The 9,714-nt window shown below is 59.6% G+C and overlaps 1 protein-coding gene across 2 annotated transcripts; it reads right to left on the bottom strand.

Moving 5' to 3' along the window:
- Positions 1 to 353: 353 nt before the first annotated feature.
- Positions 354 to 8,761, bottom strand: RAB37 (RAB37, member RAS oncogene family). 2 transcript variants are annotated; one of them, XM_061144907.1, is made up of 9 exons: positions 8,572 to 8,757; positions 5,785 to 5,895; positions 4,711 to 4,752; positions 4,118 to 4,184; positions 3,970 to 4,022; positions 2,972 to 3,037; positions 2,374 to 2,430; positions 2,216 to 2,292; positions 354 to 2,035 (listed from the first exon to the last, which is right to left on the bottom strand). In XM_061144907.1, exons 1-9 carry the CDS (start codon positions 8,662 to 8,664, stop codon positions 1,930 to 1,932), a joined length of 672 nt encoding a protein of 223 aa, XP_061000890.1. In that variant the 5' UTR covers positions 8,665 to 8,757; the 3' UTR covers positions 354 to 1,929. The 2 variants fall into 2 exon arrangements, with proteins under 2 accessions (XP_061000890.1, XP_061000891.1); XM_061144908.1 differs by lacking the exon at positions 5,785 to 5,895 and having other exon boundaries at positions 8,572 to 8,761.
- Positions 8,762 to 9,714: the final 953 nt, after the last annotated feature.

A 9,714-nucleotide genomic window follows, 5' to 3' on the forward strand; every position in this document is an offset into this window, starting at 1 on the left:
AGCCTTTGGCTAGGGAGGTGGGGGAGGGGAGAGGCAGGTCCGAGTCTGGTAGCCGATCTCTGGGTACAGAGGAGCCCTGGCGCTTTTCAACAAAGAAAGTAAAATGATTAGGACCGTGAGATAATAAACCTTCTTTCAGCTCCTACTTTCACATGAGAGGCTGGTCACAGAGGCTGGGGACCGTCTGTTAAGGGTGAGGTGACCAGTTTGGGGGAGGGGTGGACATTGAAGGATGAGGATCAAATGATTTTGGCAGTTAGTGACAAGCAACAACGATCCTTTCAACATGAACTGCCCCCGCCCTCCCCCTACCCCCGCATCGTGTCCACCTCAAAGAAACAGTGGACAGGGTGTACTTTCCACAAAATAATGCCATTTAATGCTGGAAAACACAAATGCTAGAGGCCCAGAGCAGCCCATGTGACTGGATCCCTGCAACCTGCCTTGGGCCCCAGAAGAACCCTGCAAGGTCAGGCTCCTCCCTGCTCCGCCTGGAGAGCTTCCTTATCGGCCTGAGTTGGAGCTGCTGACTTTGCTCAAAGAGCAAGATTTCTGCTTTGAAAGCAAATGCAGCAGCCTGAGAAATGGGCAATACGTACCTTACACACCCCTCTCCCAGCCCCTGGTGTACAGAGCCGGAGTAAAGGTGTCTCTAGGTCATAATCTGCACAGCTCCTGACCTCGTCCCAGGGTTGGGGTCAGGGCTTGGGGAGGCCTGTGACCTTGGCGCCACAGAAACTCCTTGCAGCCCCTCTCCCCACCCAGATCTTACTAGCCAGACCTTGTTTTGCATACAATGCGTTGATTTACCCGGAAATGGAGGACCTCTTACTCCCTAAGCTGGCTCAGTTAGAAGGGAGATAAAGCAGTTTGGGCTCTAAGGTCCGTGGGTCTGTCTGTCTGTCTGAGAGAAAAGGAATGAAGGAGGTCAGGGAGGAGGCGGCACTTGGGTTTGGGGGTTACACAATGGCGTGAGGTTTGCTCACTTCTGCCTCCTGCCTACGCCAGGATCAGGGTTTTCTCTGCTTTCTCTTTATTGGGCTCTTTTGTCCAGTAGAAGCACTAGAGCTGCTCGAAGAAGTAGCCTGTGGGCTGCATACCTGCCAAAGAGTTGGGACCAGAATAACCTTTTCCTGTCTATAACCTTAGGTGTCTGGAGACATAGATGGAAAGGTAGAAAGATAAGGCCAGGGATTCAGGCAGGAGGGGCTCCTCTGGGATCTGAGGATCAGAGAACAGGAACCAGGTGTTTCCAGGTGCCTTCATGTGTTTGTGGGCTGGAGGAAAAGGGGTACACCTCCCAGAAGGGGGGCCAGTAAGCCCAGAGGTAGCCAAACAGATAGACCTAATCTTTGCTACTCCTCTCCTATCTCCCCATAGGGAGCCAGGTCTCTTGCCTAATCCCCACGTCTCTTATCTCCCAGAGGCTTTGGTCTGACTCCCAGCACAAGGGCTCTGTTTTATTGGGGAAGATTGCTCTCTGGGGAGCTGGAGGAAATGAAGGCCTGGGTTTGCTCAGCCTCTTGCCAGCTGAAGGATTGGGGTGTGGGGGTGGGGGGTGTCACTATTTCCCTTTATGCCCCAGAAGTGCATCAGTGCCCCCTGGTGCTCAGCTGGAGCAGTACCACCCTCCTGGTGGTCAGGAGGGAGGCCCAGGCCCCTAAGTGCTAGTACTAGAAGGCCAAAGGACCACCACCAGCTCTCTGGCTTGGTTTTTCTGATGCCCTTTTGATTAAGTTATGTGTCATTAAAATGAAAGATAAATATTTTGCCCTCCCCTGCGGATGCAGGGAAGCTCCAGGAGCTAGGGGAGGGGCAGGAGTCTGGAGGGGCTGTGCAGTGGGTCCCCCAACTCTTTCCCCGCTGGCTCAGCCGCTCAGAAGAAGCCAGGTCTGGGGGCGCAGGAGCTTCCTTTCAGACCCTCGGGATTCACAGGAAGGAGCAGCAGCTGGGCCGCTTCTTCTGGGACTCCACGTAGTCTCGGATCTGGAAGCTGGGCTCATCCGCCTGCTGCCCGGCTCTGTATTTCAGCTCCCTTGAAGAGGAAGGAGAAGTGGGCTGGGCAGCCGGTGGGGAGCTGAGCCTTGCCCCAGTCCCACGGCCTCCGAATGCAGGCTGTAGATAGACCCAGGGACTGGGCGAGGGGCCAGGCCCCATTGGATCCCAGATGGCGCCACCCTGCCCTGCACGCTCTCTTTCCCGGCTCAGCACTCACTTGGCAATGGCCAGAAAGGCTAGCTCCACATTCATGCCCGTCTTGGCGCTGGTCTCCATGAAGGGAACTCCATATTCCTGCCAGGGGGAGAGCGTGCTCCGTGGCCAGTCTTGGGCTGCCCCCATCCCTTCTCTCCCGCCCCCCGGCTAGTCACTTACCCTGGCCAGCATCTCTCCGTCCTCTGAGCGGATCACCCTTTCACTGCTCACATCTGCCTGTCAAGCCCAGGTGGGTCACTCTGGGGGAAGGACGCCTTGACCCCAAGCCGGCCCCTCTCTCTGCCCTGGGAGCAGGACCTCCTGCCCTCTGCTGGTGGCCTGCGGCACTGCGGGTGGTCTGATCCACCCCGGGGCCAGGACCCCCTCCTCAGGTTCTTAGCTCCCAGCAGGGGGATCTCACCCCAACTTAGAGAGATGGTGGGTTACTCTGCTTGGCAAAGGGGTGGTGACCAGCCTCAAAGGGATGGCGGTAGTTGAGGTTAACCCTCTCCCATCTCAGATCTTCATCCATGTATCTAGTCCCTAGGATCTAACAGAGTAGCTGGGCATTCCTGGACTACTCAGGAAACAGCTCTACCTTTCCCTGCAGGGGGCCAATTCCAAAGCTTTAAGAGGGCAGGTGAGATGGGCAGAAGCCTGCAGATAGGTCTGACCTCTGAACTGGAGGCTGGAAAGGGTCCTTTGCTGGCAGGATGTCCAGCAATTACTCTGGTGGCTGTGGGGGAGGGTGGGCCGACCCTGCCCTGGAGCCACTCACCTTGTTGCCCAGAAGCATGATCACCACATCCCTCTGGGCGTACTCGTGAATCTCAGTGAGCCAGGCCTGTGAGAGAGGGCGTGCTGAGCCGCAGCCATTCTCCTTCTTCCCCCGGCCTTCCCTGCTTCTCCCCTCTGGATCCTCCTGGGCTACTCACTGCCCCCGATCACTGAACACGATACCCTGGGCCTTCTCTCTCCCGCATCTTTGCTCGGGCCTCTCTCCAGTCCTGAATAGCTCTAAACCCCTTACAGTGTAACTCTCAGTTCTATGGAAGATAGGGGAGGTACAGGCTTTATGTTCTAGATCAGCTCTAGTCACCAGCACTCTCCTTGAGTGCCCTGTAGAGGATTCTAAGGCCACGCACGTAATGGCTCGGTGATCAAAAATACTGTGATCGATTAGAGTTGTCTGCCATGCCCATGGGGTTGGAGGAGGCAGTAGGGATGCCATGGGTTCCATCCGGTTGGTAAGTGTTTTATCTCTATATGTCTGGTTTCCCCGGTTTGCTTGCCAACCTCTTGAGGTCGGAGAGCACGTGAAACCTTCACCGTACTGTGCACAGAGTCAGTGCTTATATTTATTGAATTATTGCCTCGACTACTGGATAGTTTGCTTGTGAGGACAGATCCACTCATTTTTGTCTGCCTGAGTCACTTTCTAGAAACTTGGGCTGCATATATACGGTAGACTTTTTCTGCTTGGGCTCTCCCCTTGAGCTCTTGTCCAGGGTGGAGCTGGGGACTTTCTGAACATGCTGTCATGAAGTGCACTCATGAATCACAGGCAGGAATAAAGCAGGTGGCACACAGCCTGCTTGGCCTTCATGCCCACATGCCAATCAGCTGCCCACGAGGAGTTTATGACTTCTGAGTCACAGCTCGAGTGTTTTTAGGGAGGCAGCAGTATTCCAGGCTCCACCCATTCCCACAGAGCAGGAAGCAGTCCTGCCCTGCTGGCTCCCGAGAGTGGCGAGTGGTGGGGTAGGGAGAACCTACCCGGATGTTGTCGAAGGAAGATTTGTTGGTGATGTCGTACAACAGGAGCAAGGCTGGAGGGGGAGAGAGAGGTCACGCGGGGCGGGGGGACTTGGGGCAGAAGGGTGACTGTTACAAGTGGGCTGGGGGAGCGGTGAACTGCCCTTACCCTGGGCGTCTCGGTAGTAAGCGTGGGTGACGCTGCGGAACCGCTCCTGACCTGCGGTGTCCCAGATCTAGGGAGGGAAGGACAAACAGTCAGAAGTGGGCAGGCACTGTGCTGGGCAGAGAAAACCCTTGTTGTGGTACCAGGTGTGGGAGGTGAGAGGTTTCTTTCTTTGGTTTCTCAGGGGCCTGTGAGCGCCTGGTGACGTCCCAGATGGTGGTGGTTAACGAGTTAATGAGTTCTCCAGCTCGTCTGATGCTGTTGCCCTGAGTGGTGAAGCCAAGGGATTAGGGGTGTCCAGCCTCCTAGAGCATGTGAGGCCCGTGACACTAGGGAGGATTTGCAGCAAGCCTAAGCTTGTCTGAAGGCACTTGGAGCTGCTGCCTTTCACAGAAGAGAGGGGCCTGGGAACGGCTTTCTCTGCAGACATCAAACAAACAAAAGCCATTTCCTCTCCTGGGCCCCACAGGAAATTACCCCAGGCTGAGGGCAGGGCCGCGGGCCTCCTGTGGGTGGATGAAGAGCCTGGGCAGGCGCCCCCATCCTTGAACGGCCCCCCTCCCCGACACCCCAGCCCTTCCAGCCGCTGGTCTCACCTGCAGCTTCACCCTCACACCATCCACGGTCACCACCTTGTTCTGAAAGAGAGAAGGGTAGAGGGAGAGGTGGGTGCTCAGGGCGGGGGAGGCGGCTTGGCTTCTGCGTCCTGCTGAGTCCTGCACGGCAGCAGGCATCCTGTCTGGCTGCTCCCCCAGGGTGCCAGGGTGTCTGCTGAGCCCCGGAGATGTCTCCAGCCAGATCGCCCCATCAGGGCAGTGGGACTCTGTCCCCAGGCAGCCCTCCTCTGTGGACTCCGTCTGTCCACAACACACCAAGGCAAGGGAGCCGAGAAGGTGCCCGGCCCCGCCCCTCCAGGGCTCAGCAGGGCACACAGGCCGAGCCCTGGAGGCGGGGGTGTTCCTGCCTCTTTCCTGCTTCTGTCTGCCTCTCCCAGGGCTCAGCCTCAGCACTGTGAAGTAGCTCTTCGAGGTGAGGTGCCCACCAGCATCTCGGAGACCTCAGCAGGCAGATCTGCAGGGCTGTCTTTGCCCTGGTCGCCCCCTGGTTCTCTCGCTAGGTGAGGCTTCCCCTCCTACTGGGAGGAGGCACCCGGCCTCTGAGAGCCCCACTGCCAGGGTTAAGCCTGAGCCCTCCTGGCCCCTGGGGCTGTGTGGCGCTCAGAGCGCTCAGCAACCCTGATGCCAATCTGTTGATGCCAACCCAAGATGGGTTCACCCCGGTGAGGGGGCAGGATGCTGGCCGCTGCTCTCTCCCCATAGGACCAGTCCAGCTCCCCAGCCTCCTGCTCTGCTGTGCTGCCCTGAGCTCCAGAAAGACCGGGCACTGACCTCACGTCTTGCCCGAGGGGCCGGCTCGCAGCGTGGGGGGTGTGGGGTGTGTCTGCCCTGCTCAGGGCAGGATTCTAAGATGCAGTCTCTCATTTCTCATTCTGTAGGGGGGCAGGGAGCCCCACCAGCACAGACACCTCTAAGTTGGCCACCTCTATGGTGAGCCACTGAAGACCTGAGGGGTCCCTGCAGGGGGGAGAGGACAGACCCCCCATTCCCCCCCGTGCCTGAAGCCGTGACCCCTGGTTCACCGCTGGGAGGAGGAGCCAGCAGCCACCTCACCCTGAAGTCTATGCCGACGGTGGCTATGAAGGTCCCGGACAGGAAGGCCCCGTCTCTGAATCGGATGAGGAAACAGGTTTTGCCGACGCCTGAGTCTCCCAGAAGCATCACCTAGGAGGTGGGGGCAGAGGCAGTTAATGGGGCACTGGGGCCAGATTCTGGGCTCCCAGGGAGGGCCAGGGAAGGATGCTGAGCCCCGAGGGGGCGTCTGCTTCTGGAAAGCCTGCCGCCTCCTGCTCTCCTCCACTCTCCTGGGCTCCTGCTGGAGCAGCTCCCTCGGACCCTCCTGCCCTCATCTGGCTTCCGGGACGCCCGAGTTGAGACCCCGGAACCAAGAGGTCCCCAAATGTGCTTGGTGGCCCCGAGAACAACCACATTCCGTGCGTCTAGACTCTGGCCCCCTTTGCCCCGCTCCACGCCATGCCGGGATCCCATCCTTTGCTGTGTGTTCCATGCCTCCGTGCACACGTGGGTGGGGCCACGGTGCCAGAAGGAGAAGCATTAATATTTCAGCCAGGGATTCCCACCCAAGGGAGGGTATCAGGATCTGAGGCGGATAGGCCTCTGTCAGTTGCCAAGGCATATTCTAAAATTGCTCGCGTTCCAGTGTTTTATTTTTGGTCACCTTTATTTGGAAGTTCCTAATGACATTTTCTGTTTGTAAAAGCCTTGCGTGAATTAGGGAAGGCTGAAATTTATACTAAGGCAGAGAGACATTTGGCCTGAAATGCTTTCTGCAGTAACCTCCCAAGTGGGACAAGTGGCTTGCAGGGGGGGTGGGGGGCGGGAGGGAGTGTGGGCGTGTGTCTGCCCCTTTACTGTCTGGCCAGTCTCTGCTCCTCTCTGCTGGGGATGGGGTAGGGTGGGGATGGGGAGGGGACCCCTCTGCCCTGTCACTCCTCAAACTCAGAGAACAGGGGTTGAGACCCAAAGCTGGAATTTTTTCCAACTGGCTGAATAGATGCGTAATGGGTGGAGCCAGGGACTAAGGTTTGAGTTCCTTTGGGGGCCTTGACCTTCACCATGGAGCCCAAAGGCTTTCCTGCTGTGACCATGGGGTATGGGAGTAGCTAACCTGGTGACAGATGGGCAGTTGAGCAAATGGTGCATGAAGGCTGGGGTCCCGGCTTGTACGTGGGTGACTGGGGGACTTTGGGAAGATCCCTTAACCTTTCTGTGGCAGTTCCCACAGTGGTTAGAAGGAAGGATGGATGATTTCTTGAAGTCCTTTCTAGAGTCTGTTAGTGGCTAGGGTCAAAAATGTTGGCATGAACCACCTGAGATTCTGGAAGCGTGGCCCAGGGGTGGGGGCTGCCTGCCTGTGGCCTCATCCTTTCTAACCCTTCCCAAGGAGCTTCCACCAGGCTCCTCCTAGACCATCCAAGACTCAGTCTCCTTGGCAGGCCTCAGGTATGAAGGGGGCTGGGGCCAACTCTCCACAAAAGCCCACTTGCCCCAAGGGACAGATGGTGGGCTGGGGGCTAGAGCGCTCTCTGGAGCCTGCATGGCTCCCTGGTTCCTGGGTACCAGTAGCCGATGGGGCAGGAGGGAGAGAGGGAGGGAAGGCAAGCACCTGTGTACTTTAGAGACCACAGCTGCCTTGAGCAAGCGATGCCAGCCACCCACCCAGCCAGGCAAGTCCACCAAACACAAACAGTTGCCCAGCCTCGCCACCTCCTAGGCAAACACCCAGCTGGCTGGTCAAGCAAGGAGGTCAGGCAGTGCCCCATGGCCCAGGACTGGTTCTCAGCGGCTCCCCCTCCCCTGAACACACTGGGGGCCCATTTCCTGCCTGCAGCCCGCACCGGGGACGCCTATCTCAACGGCTCTGGGCGGGTGACTTGCGGACTCGCTTCCCCTGAAAGAAGGGGGTGGGGGTGGTGGAGGGAGGAAAGCAAGGCACAGAGAGAGCAGGTCTCCTTCAAGGTCATGCCGCAGGAGACAGGCCGGTCCCCTCATCATCTCTCCCTGACCCTGCGGAGGAAGAGTGGAGGCTCTGGACTCCCTGTTTCAGAGATCCCGGTACCTGTCTGCTCCCAGAGTGCAGAGGAAGGGCAGACAGCTCAGTGTCCACCCGCAAACCCCCCTCTTTCCTCCAGGGCCACCCACAGAGGGAACCAGGCCCAGAGAGCTGACTTAAACTCTCCCAGGTTGGGGTACCAGTGCCTAACTGCTCCCAACATTCTCAGGGTCTAAAAATTCCCAGGTGAGTCTACTGTTCTGGCTAGCAACATCCTCCCAGAAGAAGGCGTGAGCAACTGGCTGCAGGGGTGGGAGGGGAAGGGGTCGCACCTGGGGGCACCTGGCGTCCTAGTCCACCCCGGGAGAAGGGCATTAACGCGCACGTTCCCCTGCTGTCAGGGGACGTCCTTTCGGAGTCTCTCCCAGCGCTTGGGGGTGCCTGTGCCCTGGGAGAGTTGTGGGCTCAGGGGCTAGCGAGAAGCCCGGGGTTCCCCGGGGCTCGCACTGGCCGAAGTGAGGCAGAGGGAAATGGGGCTGGGGTCCTCGGGGGGTGGGGAGTCACTCAGTACTTCCTACGCTCCTCTCCCCTCTCCCAGATCCCTGGACGTTGGCGTGGGCCCCGGGGGCTGTCTCGACCCTCCCCCGCTTACTCTGAGAAGACCCGGGGGTGAGGGGGGCGCTGGGGGTGTGGAATGGGATGAGTCCAACGCAGACGCAGCCAGAGAGGAGCCGGGGCCGGGAGGGTCTAGGAGCGAAGGGCGCGGGGAGGGGCGGCCCCCAGAGCCGGCACCGGAGTCCCCAGCGCTGGGCGCGGGGCCCACCCACCTTGCCCGTGAGATCGTGGCTCGGCCCGCAGGGTGGGGAGCGCTCGAGGGCCTCGCCATCCCGGGTGGCCGCGGTGCCAGGCGTGCCCGTCATGTCCCTGGACCAGAGGTGAGCTGGGGCCCGCGGCGGCCGAGGGACCGGCAGGAACCGCCCCGCCTGAAGCTCCGCCCGCTTCTTCTCCCCTCCACCGCCCCGGGCCGGGACCCCGACAGGCTCCTCCCTCCGTTCCGCCACCTGAACAACGCTGGCGGGGAGCTGGCTGTCCCGCGGGGGCGCGCAGGACCGCAGAGTCAGCTCTCGAGGGGGCAGGCAGGCCCCTAGAGCCGCACCAATCGGAGGGTGTAGGCCAAATCCAGCCTAGAACCGCTCCCCAAGGTCGCCAGCTGCCGGGGTTAGGGTACCACGGGGAGCTGTCCCTGGGGACCCCGCCTTCTGGGGAAGGTCTGGCATCACTGGGACCGCGGGCCGGCGCCCGGGTTGTGGCTGCCCAGCGCGGCCAGCAGGCGACGCCCGAGCTCCATCCGGCCCGCGGTCCACAGGTGCCTGGCGTGGGGTGAGTTGGGGGCGGGGTCCGGGGAGCCTGGAAACGCCCCTGGGCCTCGCGGTGCCGGGTTCGAGAGCACGCCTGCGTTCTGAGCTCAGCTCACAGACAGTTTCGCTTTTGCTAGTCGCCCTAGCTCGACGTCATCCGAATGTAATTGTGTTTACCGACCGATGGGTATTCACTCTGCAGCACACTTGCTTGGGCCCCTGGCGGGTGCTTGGACTTTGACACTTCCCCTGTTCCCCCCCTGACCTCTTGGGCTGTGCCCAAAATGTCCCCTGCCGGGAGAGCCTTCCCAGGCGGCCTTCCCGGCACACTTCCCAATCCAGGTGCTCCTCAAGGCAGGACTAGCCTCATTCACGTGTGGCCCTCCCTTCTGGCACCTGCTGCTGCTACTGCTGCTAAGTCGCTTCAGACTCTGTGCGACCCCATAGAGGCAGCCCACCAGGCTCCCCCATCCCTGGGATTCTCCAGGCAAGAACACTGGAGTGGGTTGCCATTTCCTTCTCCACTGCATGAAAGTGAAAAGTGAAAGTGAAGTCGCTCAGTCTCTTCGACTCTTCAGGACCCCATGGACTTCAGCCCACCAGGCTCCTCTG

Source organism: Dama dama, chromosome 5 (genome assembly GCF_033118175.1).
Source record: "Dama dama isolate Ldn47 chromosome 5, ASM3311817v1, whole genome shotgun sequence".
NCBI lineage: Eukaryota > Metazoa > Chordata > Mammalia > Artiodactyla > Cervidae > Dama > Dama dama.

Excerpts from the sequence above, each read along its gene's own strand:
- RAB37 (XM_061144907.1), bottom strand. The coding sequence starts at position 8,664 with ATGACGGGCACGCCTGGCACCGCGGCCACCCGGGATGGCGAGGCCCTC. Across the intron at positions 3,038-3,969 it reads CTTCCTTCGACAACATCCGG|GCCTGGCTCACTGAGATTCA; the intron begins GTAGGTTCTCCC and ends CCTCTCTCACAG. Across the intron at positions 2,293-2,373 it reads ACGGAGAGATGCTGGCCAGG|GAATATGGAGTTCCCTTCAT; the intron begins GTAAGTGACTAG and ends TCCCCCTGGCAG.